This window comes from Thalassophryne amazonica, chromosome 7 (assembly GCF_902500255.1).
Source record: "Thalassophryne amazonica chromosome 7, fThaAma1.1, whole genome shotgun sequence".
Taxonomy (NCBI): domain Eukaryota; kingdom Metazoa; phylum Chordata; class Actinopteri; order Batrachoidiformes; family Batrachoididae; genus Thalassophryne; species Thalassophryne amazonica.
This window is the reverse complement of record NC_047109.1, coordinates 76012873-76030278: the sequence shown is the minus strand read 5'-3', so window position 1 is coordinate 76030278 and position 17406 is coordinate 76012873. Positions and strand designations below refer to the sequence as shown.

Sequence of the window (17406 nt, the reverse complement as noted above, 5' to 3'; positions counted from 1 at the left end):
TGTGTTTGTATTTTTGTCTGTGTCCAAGTCTGAGATCACAGTAACGACTGTGTGACACACGCTTACTAAACCTTACATGTTACTTAAGACATTGCTCACCATGTGAACTACTCGACACAATATCACACAATCAGCAAAGCATATAGCAGACTGTCTGTGTTTAATTATAAAGCTTCTGTCCACAGCTGCGTTCGATTACTGGAAATTTGAAAGTAGCACACAAACACAAGTCTCACTCTCACTCATAAACCCACAGTGAATTTCAAATGAGAGTGATTACAATCACTTAATTGATAAACGTAACCACGCGGTGCCTCTTCAAATGATTCACAATCTATAAGTAGTCTGGGTCAGCAGCGTGTTTTCTGATTTCAGCACAGTGAGAAAATGGGAAGACACAACCGGAGGCAACAGTGATGATGTAAGCAAGGATCTCTCGTGGGACGCCTGTTTTTGTCCTTTTTACGGTAAAGGAATTCGTCCAAAATGCTGACCGGAAGAAAGGAAACCGTTTGGCAGGAAGCCAGCGGGGGAAGTGTGATAACTGGAGTTTCTAGAGACGTCAGAGCTTTGCTCTCAAAACAAAGAAAGTAAACTCTTCTCAAGAAGTCTGACTTGTCTGTGAAATTGGCTGGAGCAACAAAGTTCAGTTATTACTCACTACGGTGGATGATATCACCTGTCTGACTATCACTGTGGGCACAGCTAACCTAAATGTTAGCTTCAATAACTGCTAATCTGCTACTGTGTAAAGCTAACTGTGATAACGCTAAACTGCTAATAGTTCATGGAAGCTACCGCTATCAACTAACTGTTATTATACGAATTTAGCATTGGCATGCAGTACTTTAACGTTTCCCATAATCCCCCTGGTGTCCCCTGCGTTTCCCAGAATGCACTGCGGCACCAGCAGAGTTCTGGCATTTCATAGCGCATGTAAACAATGGCTAGCGAGGATGTGGATAGCACTGATCCAGTGAGTTCATGAGCGATTATGACGATGACACGTTCACACAAGTTCAGAGGGTTATCTAGAGGAGGTGTAGCACCTGTGATGGACTTCTGCTGTGCCTCGATGTTGTCTTGTTGTCCACACATCATGAGGTTTGCTTACATTGTGCCCTGAACTGGTGTCGCCGACCGAACGGTCCTCCCTAAAATCGATCCGCCCTGCCTTTACTGCGCATGCATCATTAGCCGCGGATCACAGATTGTCACCTTGTTTCTGCTTAAAACTGCACTCGAGTCATCATCTATCTCAGCGACAGATATCTGAAGCTTTTGTACAACAATCATTTCCACATAAATTCAGCATTATTTCATCATAAAAGATGGAGGAGGCGATCAAAGCGCAGTGGCTACATGAGCGGCTAGCTGATGCATTCACTGCGTGTTGGTCATTTCAAAGGATCACCAAGTATCGCCTTGCTTCTGCTTAAAATGGCTTTGTTTCTGCTTAAAGCTAACTTTAGAATGATTTAAGAGGTTTTACCTTGTCATCTGATAGCTAATAATCCCATTAATCCATTTGATTGCTTTGTGTGAAGAGACTCTGTCTCAGACGAGCTTCTGAGCTCTGAAATGACGCATGCGCAGTGGAAGCAGGGTGGACCAATTTTTAGGGGCGGACCGCTCGGTCTGCGACACCAGAACTCTGCTGAAACTGACCTCTTGCACGAGATTCACAACTGCGAAACAGCGAATTTGAATATGCTGTTGCATAAACAATGAAATTTAACAGTAGTTTCCATTCAACATACAATTATTCACCACACAGACAGTATTAATGAGTAAGAAATATAATAAATAAAAATTCACATGGAAAGTAATATTAATATAATATTCTAATTAATGCATTTACTCTTGGTTGACCTACTGCACCTCCATCATAATGGGTCAGTTTAGTTTACTGGATTAGTGTATAGAGGGTTTTCATGTGACGTATCGGTCACGTCATTTTGTGTCCCGCGGCCATTCTGGATTACGACACGGTGGCCGCTGTGATACGCTACATGCATTTGGCGAACAATTGCAGAAGCCTTAAGTCAGTGTGAAGAAGCCTCACAGCACCGTGGCGCTGAGAGAGATCCGCCACTACCAGAAATCCAGTGCTCCCAGAATTTTATTTTATTTTATTCTGCAATAAAATTATATAACAATACATACAAAATACTGCAGAGGATAACACAAGAACGCTTCCAATACGGATGCTTATTTACATTGTGGTCCTCGAGTACCGAGCTGCTGATCCACAAGCTGCCCTTCCAGTGCCTGGTGAGAGAAATCGCTCAGGACTTCAAGACGACCTGCGCTTTCAGAGCTCCGCTGTGATGCTCTGCAGGAGGCCGGTGAGGCTGACCTGGTCGGCAGCTTCCTAGTTCACAATATCGCAGTGTGACACTGTCGGCCAGTTCGTTACATCACCACTAAATTCACTATCTGGTATAAGATACCACACTGAACCAACTGCTACACATCTATCACGATAAATAGCTTTATCTCGAGGATTTAAAGCATCGTAATAACCGTACATTCTCTCCATTTTTCTATCACGCGCCAGCCTCCTTGTAATCCAGAATGGAGACGGCACCTGTCCTGCAGCAAGAAAACCCTCTATAAGCACCTACAGGAATTGATGTATGAATTTAGGGTTTACAAACATTTTTGAACATTCAACTTTATTTAAAAAGTGTTAGCTGGCTTAGTTACCGGAACTAAAGTAGTGGAAGCTAATTAGTCTGGTAATAGTTTTCAGTGTTAAATGAAAAGCTAATCCGCTAATAAAAAGTTTTGCTAACTTGCTGTTAGGGGATTAGCTGAACTCTGCCCACCCCTGCTGACTGTACGCAAAAAATACTAATTCAAAAAGCACATTTATGTAGAAATTATAGCACATTACGGGAAAACATCTCGATGAGGCCACATCAGTCAAAGGGAAATAACAATGTCTCAGCCAACTTCAAAGTTAAGGCAGGGGACCTTAGTAAGTATAAGCTATGAGTGTGGTTGTCGCAGTCTAGTTTGTTTATTTGAGTCATAACACTTCATAGAACACAACCAGTATTACTGGAAATGAGACTGTGATAACGTAGTTGTCTGATCTCCCCCGTAGTCAAGTCTACCTGCAGAGTCATCATGTCACCTCACTCTGGAACGGGTCCTGCATTGCCACCTTGTGGGATATTTGGTGTCGGGGCGGCAATGTAAAGCTAACAAACTGCTTATAGACCACACAGAAACTTTAGGACTTTTGGATTGACACTTTAGGCTTTTATTAAAAACATACATGAATACATACAGATATGGGAATTTAAAACATTTTCAAACTCATATTTTATCTTAAAATATCTGGTCATGAGTAAATTAATTGGTATAGAAAAGTAAACCTATTTGTTTGTGTTTCAAATGGTTTTCATAAAAAAAAAAATCTAAGGCAACAAAACAATTGTTTAGTTTGTATTTTTCTATGGTGTTCAGTTTGTAGTTTTGAGCGATATGTTCTGACTTCTACACGACATCCAAATGAGTTCAGGGTTCCTCAAAGCCGAGTCCTCTGATTAGCAGGGAGTTCATCCTGGTCAAGCCCCCACAAGAACGTACGGAGACGTGTGACTTCTTTTTGGAGCTCAGGGCTTGGAATTGGCTGGGAGAGGTTGAGGCGAGGAGTCTCATTAGGCAGGATAAGAGGAGGATGATCCAGAAAGCTCTCAAAAATGTCTAAAAGATGACAAAATATTTCATTTGATTGAAATTTGGCTGTTGATTTAAGTTTATTTATATGATCTTACCTCCACTCAGTTCTGTGCCTGGTGGTGGTGCCCAGGATGTCGGTGTTGCTCTGGATGGTCCCAGTTTGTAATGCGTGAGCAGGTGGTGTAACTGTGCTGGGCTTAACAGGACATGGTCCTCCTGTAGACTGGCCCAGGAAGACTGAAAAGTTAACAAGGAAAAGAGACAAAGTCAATTGATTTTTATTTTGCGTGCCACTGGTGTAGCTGGATTGTTGGACTTGCAGGTGTGTGTGTGGTGTGTGTGTTGTGTGTGTGTGTGTGTGTGTGGTGTGTGTGTGTGTGTGTGTGTGTGTGTGTGTGTGTGTGTGTGTGTGTGTGTGTGTGTGTGTGTGTCTGACTTTGTACAAAATAACTCAGAAACAGGTAAAGAGATTTTCACCAAATTTTGCGGGAATATTCTGTGGATGAGTGTCTCCAGAACTATTGAAGGAGATCATGAAATTATGTCAGCATACTCAGAAAAACTAATTTCCTAGATATCGGCAATAAATAGATTCAGTTTCTGACTTAGTGGTCTCATTAATCCCAACTCCTCCTGTACTTACTGCCATGCACCTACAGATCTGTATTATATGCATGCGTGGGGTACTCATCACCAGTCTTATGCCATTCATTAATATTGTGGTGGGAGGACGGAGTAGCCATACTGTGTATTTGGCAATATTACCTGAATGAGTCGTGTTTTGGGAATACACAGAAAGTTGACAGTGACTGAAAGTTTCTTCATAAACTCTGAGGCAATGTCTCCTAATCCTGCACCTTGTAGCCAGTCCAGAACTAGGTCCAAGTTTGTACGGATCTGGACTGCTCTGGACCAAGAAAACAGTTCATCTTGAAAGGGGTGGAGGGTGGGGGGTGATGGGGGGAGAAGAAACATTTCATTAAATAAGTGTTATGTGTACAGTATTTAAAATACATGGCACTGTAAGACTACATGAGAACATCCAGTTCCATAAATTGTACCTCATGTTATCCCAAATTGTCTCACCTCTCTCCAATAGGGTGTTGAGCAGGGAGGTGTTGGTGAAGAAGAAGAGATAGCCAAAGGTTTGAGAGGTGAGTGGTGGGGATAGACACGCCTCCTGTGACAGCATCAGGGAACAACGGTACACATCCACCAGCCCCGCAACTTTGGGGGGTAAGGTAGACACATCGTCCACCTCTCGCTCTCCTCTTCCTTTCTCTTCTTTGGGAGTGTGTGTGCCATCCTTTTCCTTCTCCTCACTGGAGAATGGGTTAGTGTCCAGGAGGGCCGGCAGAAGGGAGTACAGGGTCTTTGAGGACAAAAAGACAAGTTCATGCTTGTTTTCTAAAATGGGAGTGTGCGGTTTAAGTATAGACAAAGTATTACCTTTGTGAGATGATACACACACTGCTGGAAGGTGTGCATGATGACATCGTCCAGCTGTGCCAGCGCCTCTGAGCATGTGTCCATATCAGCTGTCAAAACTGGGTGACCGGGAGCTTAAAAAAAATACATCCATTATGATCAGTCATCTTTTACATTCTTAAATACAGAGGAGTTTAACCACTAATTCTCTAACTGAAAACTTAATTGTGATAACATTAAATTGATAAACTGATATAACATTTAGCTGAAGCTACCACTAACCGCTAACTTTTGTGATATTAATGTAACTTTGACTTTGTTTTCTTTATTGGCTCTAAAATCCTGGAAAACCGATCTAAAGAGCTGAAATTTTAATATGTTGTAGCGTAAACATGAAAGTGCCCAAACAAAGTGGCTATTCATAAGTAGGCAAATTAATAATTCCAAAATCTATTCCTATGTAGTGCAGAGTAGGGGTTATGGATAGTTATGGCGGTTATGTTAGGGATTATGCTTAATTTTAGGGATTATAGTTAAGGTTAGGAGTTAGGTTTAGGGTTAAGGTTAGATTTTAAATTAAGTTTACATTTCTCTGCTAGTATGTTTGATAGAGTGTGAGACGCTGTGACTAAGTGGGCAGCACTGGTCTTTTGAGCCAGTGGCACGGGTTCCATTCATGTTCAAGATTTTCTTTTGTCCCACTTCAAGTATTAAATGACTGTGGCAAAGTAAGCAAGATAAATAGTTATAAATATTTTGAAACCGGAGAAAGTGTTTAAGATGATCTCTTCAAAAGTTCATTTTGACTATATACGGATAGAAAACAAGTACAGGTGCATACCCTCATCTTCATGTGACCTACACTGACCAATCAGAAGCTCTACGTATGAAGTGAATTTAACAATATTAATATGTGACTTCAGGATCCCACGGTCCTTTGAGCGTGTGGAGTGGTTCGGGTTGTGTGTTAACATGGCGTTGCATGGGAATTTCTTGTTTCCTCACAGTTATCAGGAAATTAAGGACCTTCTGGAACTGGAATATCAATGGCACATAACCTGGGTGTGGTTCATCCTGGGATTTTGAAGAAAACCTACATATACATTAACTTACGTTTGAATGCCTTTGGTGACCGCATTTCATTGTGGGTTCTGTTCATTTTCATTGTGCGTGATGAACAGTTACGCCATTTTTATTATTTCCAACCATCAAGTCAAACTGGGACCACTCCTGGCACACAGGGGATGATGGAACCTTGAAAGACTCTATATGGCTACGTACGGATAGCCACTGCCTTCCCAAAAAGGTTTAGCATGCCAAGATCAGATGATGATCAAGATCCAGTTTATTCACAGTACAGAAATACTAAGTGAATAAGAAATATTGAGAACTAAAAATACACATGGAAACCAGTTTTAATAATCTAATATGCTGATTTGTTCTTTTGTTCCTCCATCTCCTCAAGGCAATGCTTGTTGCCTTTGTGCAATCTGCCGATTTTGCTTATTGGATTAGTGTATAAGCGCCCACAAGAACAACCATGTGTGAGTTTATAGTGGGTTTATAAATGTTTTTGACCATTAACAATAATCAACAAAATATTAGGAGACAAATTTAGCATAACTACATTCATTGGGTAGCTAAGTGGTCCGCTAATGGTTTTCAAAGTTAGCTGAAAAGCTAATCTGCTAACCAAAAAAAAAAAAGATTGTTGAACAATGTTGATAACCTCTGTCTGATTCCAAAATTTATATTCAAGCAAGGTGAGGTGATGGTCAAGTAGTTAAAGTGAAGGGCTTGTGGTAAGCGGATCTGTGGTTCAAATCTCTGTCACACTGGGCAATTGAGGGCATTGAGAGCCCTTGGGAATGATCCTTTATCCCCAAATTGCTCCTTGTGTGCAGCTGAGGGCCTTGTGTTTGTTTATGGTTGAATGTGAGTCATCACTGTAAAGGGCTTTGAGCATGAAAGCCCTAGATAAAAGCAGTCCATTTAGTAAGTTTCCCCACTCTATGAACTTATATATTAAAATGTAATATACAAAATAACAAGCAACAGTGTCCTTGGTGGCCACTGGATCTATTGGAAATGAAAGAACCTATACAAGCTCCATTTAGCATCTAACCCAACCTGCTAATTCCTATCATGAATGTATTGATAACATTATTCCCTGCAACATATATGCATATGGTACAAGTAAGTACCTTCAGCTGCTCCCTTGTTTTCACTCTGGGTCACCACATCAGATCCAAGGTGGACCTGCATGTTGATTTAGCACAGGTTTTACACCAGATGCCCTTCCTGAAGCAACTCCACATTACATGGAGAAATGGGGCAGGGGTGGGGTTTGATGCTACTGCTTTTACACAAATGACGAGTTATGTTTCAAAATTCCCACCTTCAAACTCCCACTCCTTTTCCATGGCTTCAACTTTGACCTGAAAGAAGTTCAGAAGCTCCGTGGCATTTGACATCCAGAACATCAGGGGTCGAAGGTCACATGACAGTTTCTGGACATTGGGTGCACTAATCTCACCTTCTTGTTCTGTGGAACTGTATACAAAGTTTCATTTCAGGTCAAATGAAAAACTAAATAAATAAATAAAAAAACCATCATCTTGTGCTGAGAGTAAAATAGTCCAACTGATTGTTGCCCAATTGTTTTTTTAAACCACTTCTCAACATCACTGTGTTAAAACGCTTTCATCAGACCACAAAACTTCACACAAGTCATAACAGAACACGTACAAATATAAAATGAATCGCTTGGCGGCAGATCTGCAAAGAGAAGAAACATGACGTACAACAAAAAATGTTCTTACTTTTGTGTGGGATGCTTATCCCCAAATTCCTTAATGTTATCCTGCAAAGTGAGTTGGAGACAGAAGAGAGGAGAGACATGTCGGCTTAGTGTGGAGGAGGAGGAGGCAGGCAGAGTCTCACCCCACAGCCAGGACAATTACACCACATTTTCCAGCAGGAGGGAAGTGACATCAGCTCATCTTTGCTCTTGTCCACAAGCTACCAGGCCACAATCAAGGGCATGTGTCTGTCAGCTGGGTTTGTCAGTCTGATCGGACGTGACAGCCCGTCCTTCTGCCTACGCCTGATCTACGTGTGGCCATGTTATAAAGCAGTGTTAACCTAAACTGGCTCATTTGCATCTCTTAATAGCTCTAAAAATCTCTTCACCTTTTTGTTACATTTCATTGTTTTCTTCTTTTGGTAACTCACCCAGACAATTTCTTTAATCAGATTGGCTGCCTTGAGTAATATCTGTGGTGTGAGAGCAGGGTCGAGGTGTTTGGATGCATGATCTATCATGATTGATAGAAGATAAGCAGGAGCTAAAGGCCCGCCCCCGGAGTCTGGAGAGGAATTTTTGGAGATTATCTCCTAAGAGAGAAGAGAGGGAAAGACATATTTGGTCATCATTCATGCCTTTTTTTTGATTCACACTTGTGAAATATTAAAAAAAAAAACCCAGACGGAAGCAGTTGCTCCAGAAAATAATCATATCTTTTACTGTAAACAGTAAATGAATCATTTCCTTCAGGAAATTATTCAGTGTTTCCAAATGCTCAAAACACTACAAGACACAAGTGTCATAAAATGGTTCACATTTCTGAAAGGTTTTAAATGCTAAATGAACCATTTTTTTCAGAAAATTGTTCACAGATTCAAAATGCTGAAAACCTTACTATAGGGACATCTAGTGGACAGTGTGGATTCCTTTCAAAATATCTTTCAAATGCTCAAACAAGTAAATAAAATTTGATCAGAGGTGCAGAGAGCAGATCGATGACACAGAGGAAAATGTTACATGTGCTTTTAAATATTCAAGTTCATTAACAATAAAATATCTGAACTCATTTCCATGAACTCAAATTCATAAAAAAAAATCCATATTTTCTTATATATTATTGAGCAGGTAATGCAGTGGGATAAGGATTTGGGTTACTGATATGCAGACCTGGGTTTGATTCCCAGCTAATGCTACCTGTCTGTTTCCTTGGAAAAGACATTTCATCTACATTGTCCCAGTCCCCCCAGCTGTAAATGGGTACTGGTTTTGGCTGGGGAAGTAACCTGTGTCTGACTGGCGTCCTATCCAGGGGAAGTCATCCACTCTCAACTGCTTCACACTAAGGAAACCAGGGATAAACATGGGCACCAACAGGCCTCAGGGAATACATATATGGGACTATATATATTATCATGGGGCCTGAAATTTGACTTTGACCTCTGACTTTGAGTGTTACCCAATCCTAATCCAAATCAAATCACTTCTTCCAATCCATGAAAATGTTTCATCACAAAACAATTAAAACATTTGCAAATTACTGACACTGTTGAAAGGGTCAAAGTGTTATATCAAAAATTGATTCACTGTTTCAAAACAAATGACAGCTAGAGGACAGTTGGGATTCATTTGTTCAGAAAATGACTCACCCCCCACCAAAAAAGAAATGATTTTCTGGTTGTGCCCCTGTGCTTGATAAGATACTTCTCACCTGTAGCAGGGGGTCTGCGTGACGGGGATGAAACTTTAAAACAGAATCACTTGATGCCAGATGCTGCCTGAGTGCTTCCTGTCTGTCTGCCAACCCTGAGGGGCAGCAGGTGATGGTGTCATCAGCCTGCCAGGGCAGGGTCAGTGCCAGCGGCGGAGCTGGAATCACACGGGGGTCACGGTACAGGAAGAGGAAGTGGCTCCCCAGTCCAATCACATCCCCGGGCTTTAGGACCGTCTCCCTGTAAAGGGTCACCCCGTTGTGTGTGACTGCTCCTCCTCTGAAAGGCCGCATCAGGGCTGGGGTCAAGTAATTTGAAGAAACACAACAGTAATTATCTTCTAATCTGATGTTGCGTTACTGCTTGGTGCACCAAGGTGCCTTCAGATAATTTACCTTGTCCAGAAGGCGTCGCTGGAACAGCAGAGTCTCTCCTGACCAACAAGTGTCTGACTAAGAGGTCAGGAGCAGAGAGGAACGTGTCAACTTTCAGGGGCCTCTTCCCATTCCTCTCTCTCTCTTTATCCTTTTCTCGCTCCTTCGTCGTGGCCTTTCTCCCAAAAACATGTGTGTGTCCCGCCATGATGTACAAAACAAAATCCTAAAAAAAAAGGAGCAGGAGCAAAGAAAAGCAGGGAGGTCTGTTATCGTGTAAACGCTACGTTTACAGTACGTCGATCTTTGATCTCCAAGCCGAACAGAAGGCAGTCGATAAACTTTGGAGTGTGTCACAGTTTGATACAATGGAGACCTGTGTGAGGTTGTTGTGTGATGAACATAGAGGGGGTTTGTGTTTCTGATGGACAGATGTGCTGCTCTGAAGATGTTTTGTGCTGAATGCTGAAAAGGAGACGCTGGGACAGAGATGGAAACACTGATGGTATGTGGCGATTACAGTCATGCAGGTCTGATGTCATATGGTGTGTGTGTGTGTGTCTGCATAAACCATCCACAAAATGTTTCTTTTTACATAGCCAAAGTAATAATCACAAAAATAATCACTGCTTTTGATCATTCATTCATCATTAAGTGATGTTTCTGTGTAGGCTCTCAGTTGTCCAGGTGGTTTCTCTACTATCATTAAGTGATTCAAAAATTATTTTGCAGCATCTCAAATCTGACCATTTCCTATTTCTTAAAGCTACAGTGTGTAGGATTTAGTGTCATCGAGTGGTGTTGTGGTGCTGTCTCCACTCACGATATTCCTTCCTTTCACATTTTCTGAGTAAGTATGCTTCTTTTTGGGCTACTGTATTAACATGGCGTTGCAACATGATGGCCTCCATGAGGGGCCCTCCTCTTATATAGATATGAAGGGCTCATTGTAAGCTTGAGAAAATACATTGATTCATTATTGCAGGTAATTATATCCTAACGGATATTTACGAATGCTACATTCTATTTCTGTTGCATCCCTTCGGCTTCAAGTTGTGACAGCAGATCAGAGATGGATCTGTATGTTGATATGACACAAACTCCCCTAAATCATACACACTGTAGCTTTAAATAAATGGGTTTTAAACACATTTTAAGTTGTTTTAAATCTTGGTCATTATGACCCTGGGAATATATTTTTGTGGACCATTTTTCTAATTTTAATCAGAATAAAGTTTCCTACAATGAACTTGTCAATCTATTTGTCCTGCAATTGTTCATAGAATTTTGCAAAGATTGGCCAATCCATGTGGCAAGTATAATCCAAAGCTGTGCAAGGTCACGAATGACCCTGGGAAAATGTGTGAGATTTTTGACATTGTAGCTTCAGATGGTGTTGTAATTTGCCAACTCTAATCGTTATATTTTACTGTTTTGCAGGGAAGCCTGGTCAACAGGCCTAGAAAAGCAAGATTTACAGCTGCACAAGCATGGAGACTAATTCTTTATGCCCGGGGTGAGGATGAAAAGGATGACAGACAAATATATTAGAAAGTGAAATAAATATGAAGAACCATAAAACAATCATTTATATAGAAGTATTCCAATATAAAGTCAATGGGGTCTTATATGAACCCACTCGGTCATATTCGTCGCTAAAATAACTTGGTTGTTTGAGGGTTAATTTTAACTTTGCTTAAATTCTCCAAACCGGTGTTAACACAATCTTTTTTGGCTGTTTTGTTTTTAAGGTTAAACCTTACCCTTAGAGTAACTTATGTTGTAGATTTGACACTATATAAATAAATTTAATCAAATCTTTTTTGAGTTCTGCATCACTAAAGGTTTTGCAGAACTCCTTTTCTAAACCTGCTTATTCCAGCTGGCTCACGGGGGGTGGAGATGCAGGGTACACCCTGGGCAGGCCACCAGTCTATCACAAGGCCAACACATATATAGAAAGGCGAATTCACTCACACTCTCACACCTGCAGACAATTTAGAGTCACCAGTTCACCTAATCTGCATGTCTTTGGAAGTGGGAGGAAGCCAGAGCACCAGAGGGAATCCACGCAAACACAAACATCCAAACTCAACGTAAGTTTGCTTCCAACCAAGTCAGAAGCAAACCTGGGAGCTTCTCCCTGGAAGGCAACCATGCAAACCACAAAGCCACCATGCCGTCCCTGCTAATTCATGTCAAAACAATATGAAATGCTTCCAAGCATACAAAAGACTGTAATCTTTTAAACATTTTGTATATTCCTAGACTTTGGAAAAGCCTAGTCATGTACTCTGTAAAATGCAGTGAGTAATTAGGTAAATGTAGGAGTTCCATCCCTTCCAGGAAACTAATACAGTAACTCAAAAACAGTAAATGCTCTCATCTTGTGCATCTCCAGAATAAAACATCATTGAATGAGAATCAACTGATTACAACTTGGTGAACATTGATACACCAGATCTACCCAAAAAGCATCTTTGTTTTGTTTATGTAATATAGTGGCCAAATGGTTAGTGCGCTTGGTTGCAGTGTGGAAGGCTCCCGGTTCAAACCCCACCCCTGCCCCATTTCTTCATGTAATGTGGAGTTGCTTCAGGAAGGGCATCTGGTGTAAAACTTGTGCCAAATCAACATGCAGGTCCACCTTGGATCTGATGTGGTGACCCAGAGTGAAAACAAGGGAGCAGCTGAAGGTACTTACTTGTACCATATGCATATATGTTGCAGGGAATAATGTTATCAATACATTCATGATAGGAATTAGCAGGTTGGGTTAGATGCTAAATGGAGCTTGTTTAGGTTCTTTCATTTCCAATAGATCCAGTGGCCACCAAGGACACTGTTGCTTGTTATTTTGTGTATTACATTTTAATATATAAGTTCATAGAGTGGGGAAACTTACTATATGGACTGCTTTTATCTAGGGCTTTCATGCTCAAAGCCCTTTACAGTGATGACTCACATTCAACCATAAACAAACACAAGGCCCTCAGCTGCACACAAGGAGCAATTTGGGGATAAAGGATCATTCCCAAGGGCTCTCAATGCCCTCAATTGCCCAGTGTGACAGAGATTTGAACCACAGATCCGCTTACCACAAACCATTCACTTTAACTACTTGACCATCACCTCACCTTGCTTGAATATAAATTTTGGAATCAGTCAGACAGAGGTTATCAACATTGTTCAACAATGGCATAACGTACAGAGTCTGCAGTGTTTGAAGGGGCTCTGTTGTAAAACTCCTGACTGATAGGTGAGCCAAAAGTTCATAAGATGAGGAAGCATAACGTTTGTTTATGCATATCACTTTTGGAATAAATTGGATAAGGCATTATAGTGTTGAAAGGAAAACGTGATAGATGGACATGCCCCAGCGGAACGCAATTCTATATCCCCCATCCCGCCGTGGCTGGTGGGGAATAATTTTGTCTGGTTGAGCAACAGTATTTTAGGATATTGGACTTCTCTCTCTCTCTCTCTCATGAAGGACTTCTTCTTGGGATGACCTTTTTTATTGTGGTATTTTATCTACTGAATGATTAATAACTCTATAACCCTATTTGGAGACCCAGTATGCTGTGCAGTGTACAATAAGCACATGTACACAGTAGAATCACCAATGTAAAACTAACACCGACAGTGTTGAGTTAACACTGCCAGTGTACATATGGTCCTGCTCTAGTCAGAGTGGGTCCATTTGTTCACTGTCAGTGTTAATTTAACACTGGTGATTTTACTGTGTATGTTCTATTACGGTGGCTGGGAAGTGCAAAAACACTTTTACAAACTTTTACAACATGTCCAGAAACAAATTTACAAAAAAAATGACAGATTCTGACAGAAGGGGAATGTCTGTCATTTGGTACATTCCTCTTCTGTCAGAATCTGTCATTTGTAAATTTGTTTTGGGATTTGTTGTAAAAGTGTTCTGCTGTTGGTAAAAAAATGTTTTTGCACTTCCCAGCCACCGTACTCCATCACCCCTGTGACTCCAGTGAGGGTAAGCAGAAGAACGTAAAAGAATGTCCCTGTGTGATCATCAGTGTATGTTCATGTCTGGACACAGCGGTGAGTTTTTGTGCACTATGAGCAGTCATCCCCTCTTGCCTTGCTCTGATCGTAACCCTGCAGCAACAGAAAGTAGGGCCGGTCTGTGGGAGGAAGGATCAAACTCTGTGACATCACTTCCAAGTCACAGCTGGAGTAATCCTTCTTGTCCTCCGGTGGCTGGTTTGTCCATCCGACCTTTGACCGCCTAATCTGTAAGTGGGTGAGGACATAGTGAACTGATGAGAACACTAATACGAGTATAAGTCAGTTTTTATTGTCTTCCTGCCTCTGGCTCCTCACCTCTCCTGGCTGTGGAGTGATCATGCTCACGATATTCTTCCTGTCCTGCCCTCCTCTGCTGTCACCGGGATGGTCGGCGGAGTCACATGCATCACTGCTGATGTGGTTTCCTTGGCGACGCCTCAGACTCAGGTTCATGTCACTGATGCTCCTCCTGAGCTCCGTGTTCCTTCCCCGGTGGCCGCGCTCGCTCTCCTCTGCTCCGCCCCCTGATGACATTCTGCTCCGCCTCCAGCGCACACCTGTAGCTCAGACAGTCACATGTTACCTTTGTTTGACTCCTCTATTAAGGCGCTGAAGCTCCTGTGAAATGTGTCTTGCCTGGATACTTCTCACTGTCCCTCTCTCTCTCCATTTCCCGCTGTCTCTCTTCCCTCTCATAGTCATCCTTTCTTTGCATTTCAAAGCGACGTTCAAATCCTTCCTTTGGACGCCACATGTCCACTAACAACAGTGGACATTCCCATGGGGCCACACTCCTCCGACACTCCGCCTCCCATTTGATAGCTCCATCTGGCTGCTGGATGGGCTTTCCAATGACATCACATAACAGGAAGTCCTCCGGGGTGTGTTTCTGGAGAACTAGAAGGTAATTGGGGGGGGGATTATGTTTATATTAAGTCATTTTCAGTTGTTTAGAATTATTTTGACCAAACAATTTCCAGTAATTGACTGCAGCAGGGATCAAACTGACAGGAAATTCCATCTCTCTTACCAGCATCATCTGTCTCTTCCCTTTCTCTCTCAGTGTAACGAGTGATGACCTGGGAGATGAGCTGCCTGGCTGTAGAGTGAATGTTGGCCAGTAGGGAGCGATAGTTGGCCCCGCTGGAAAGAGCGTCCCCATAGATCTTGATCAAGCCGGGTGCAGAGGATGATGCAGGAGGCAGGTAATGGTGGGAAGAGGGGGCAGCTGAATGGGCCCAAATCTCTCGCTCCCTCTCCCCCACTGCCCGGTCCCGGTCGCTGTTGGAGCGCCCTCGCAGGAAAAGGTGGGAGAGACGCTTTGTGCGAGACTGGGACCCCGCAGGCCGTGGCCTGAGGAAGGCCGGGGAAGGAGATGGGGACGGGCTGGGAGAAGCCAGCGAGGGGATGGAGTTAGAAAGGGAAGAGGAAGGTGCGGAGGGGGCCTCGTGAATGGAGGCCGCGTCAGAACTAGTGTTAGACCTGCAAAAAAAAAAAAAAAAAAAAAAAAAGAGAAGATAAGAGGACGGCGAAAGGAAGGGACCAGTCAGCTGTGAATTATGTCTTAAGTAATCATGGACAAACAATGAGAAAAATAAAAAAATAAAACAGGAAAAAGTTAGAAGCATATAAAGAAAGTAACCTGGCATTTTTTTTTCCACCATTTGTCAACATGTATCACTAAAATACAGAAAAATCACAGACGAAAAACAGTTTTGAGAGACAATTTAGCAAAATTTAAGACTGACTTGACAGAGACAGCGCTGGGCCAACGACGTCCTAGTTTGGCAAAATGTTTTCTGGGCGAGTTGATCCACAAACCCACAGGAAAATGAAGCTTTCTGACGCGAGGACTCCCAGAACCCTCCATCTGTCATAAATAGGCGATGACCACAAATTTAGTGCATCTGATAATGTTTGTCAGATTTACCTCCACGCGTCAGCGAGGAATGTATGTTCGCACTGGCAGAACTGGAACAATACAACAAAAGGGATGATGTCACCATGAAGAAATATCAACGGGATGCACCTACTGTAGTTTGTCAACATGCAAACAGAATGAATTCATCCACAAACCCTTAAAAAATGTGTAAATTTCCCATTCTCAAACAGGAAACACCTTTTGTAGGACAACAGTCCAGCTGTCGCAGTAAAAGGGAAATACCCACTCCAAAGGTCACTGCCTGTCCCATCCTCAGTGTAACGTCTTTGTATTTTAACTTCACAATGCAGCAGAAGTTTACATTCTGTGGTGGGAATTAGGGATCTAAGGCTCCATTTGTCTTTCCCAAGTACCCGCAATCAAAAATGCCCCCCCCCCGTATGTGAGAGATCAGATTCTGTCAGAGTAACTTGAAAATCACATTAGGTCTCCTTACATATGTTTTATTTGTATCTGATGTCTGGTAATGTGACTTTCTGTGAAAACAGTCAGATAGAAGGACACTTATAGACATGAATGTGAATAGTTCAAGTTAAAAAAAATATTATCTGGTGAAAAAAAGTCATATTCATGTCACTTCAGCCAATAATGTGAATCTGCTGTACTTTAAATGTATTATCTTCTGAAAAACACATAACATGCAACAAGACAAAATTCACATTTTGACTTAATCTGTACCAAAAATATTTTTTCTTCTTAGAAGGAAATGCAGGATCTAATCAACATCCTGTCCTGATTATGAAACAGATCAATTAATATGAAAAGTATCTAATCATAATGTCTGAAGACAAAAATTCAAGTATTTATAGCAATTACATTTTGAATATACTCACCCACAGCCACGTCTGATCCTTTTCGGTATTTTACAATTGTCCTTTTCCACCTAAATGTGAATACGCAGCTCAGAGTAATCGCGTAACCTCGTATGTTTCCTCTTCCTGTCGACAAAATTCCATTTTCCAAAGCTCTCAACTCGTTGCATATCTACATACACATTGCTAACTTATAACTTCCATTGTTTCTAAAATGTTTTTTTTTTTCTTGTGTTTTTTCTATATAACTAGACCAGAAATGTTCCCTCTCTGGCTCACCTCCTCTCTGGGTATATAGATAGAGAAATGGGCCCATTGTTCTTAGTGACAGAATTTCCTTCCTTTGCAGTGGACAACACCTATATCCTGACTGAATGAGTGAGCGAGTGAGCGAGGGACACATTTGTAGAATTCAGAAGGGTGAAGTTAAACAAATGTGATTTTTTTTTCTTTCTTTCAGGGAATACAACCTAGATTTGTAGGCTGATTGAACAGAAAATGGCGTAGAAACACCTGTTGCGTTTTCACTCTGGTAAAGCTTAACCATCAAGGAGGATCTCAGAAGAGGGGCTGATGATCAGATTTTCAGAATTTGTCCCAA

General features: G+C 41.7%; 1 protein-coding gene across 1 annotated transcript; it reads right to left on the bottom strand.

The window, feature by feature from the left end:
• Window positions 1–3488: 3488 nt before the first annotated feature.
• On the bottom strand, window positions 3489–17105 carry rasip1 (Ras interacting protein 1). The gene is made up of 16 exons (XM_034174580.1): window positions 16827–17105; window positions 15800–15921; window positions 15082–15533; window positions 14688–14948; window positions 14367–14608; window positions 14124–14276; window positions 10032–10236; window positions 9636–9934; window positions 8356–8517; window positions 7944–7984; window positions 7520–7674; window positions 5143–5255; window positions 4780–5065; window positions 4459–4622; window positions 3789–3930; window positions 3489–3717 (listed from the first exon to the last, which is right to left on the bottom strand). Exons 2-16 carry the CDS (start codon window positions 15919–15921, stop codon window positions 3539–3541), a joined length of 2976 nt encoding a protein of 991 aa, XP_034030471.1. The 5' UTR covers window positions 16827–17105; the 3' UTR covers window positions 3489–3538.
• Between the last annotated feature and the right edge of the window lie 301 nt (window positions 17106–17406).

What these genes read in the sequence shown, in the direction of transcription:
- rasip1 (XM_034174580.1), bottom strand. Translation starts at nt 15,921, where the DNA reads ATGGAGGGTTCTGGGAGTCCTCGCGTCAGAAAGCTTCATTTTCCTGTG. An exon ending in AGGGTTACGATCAGAGCAAG is followed by an intron (nt 10,237 to 14,123) that starts GCAAGAGGGGAT and finishes CTTTTTTTTTAG; the next exon opens with GATTTTGTTTTGTACATCAT. An exon ending in CAACACCCTATTGGAGAGAG is followed by an intron (nt 4,623 to 4,779) that starts GTGAGACAATTT and finishes ACCCCTTTCAAG; the next exon opens with ATGAACTGTTTTCTTGGTCC.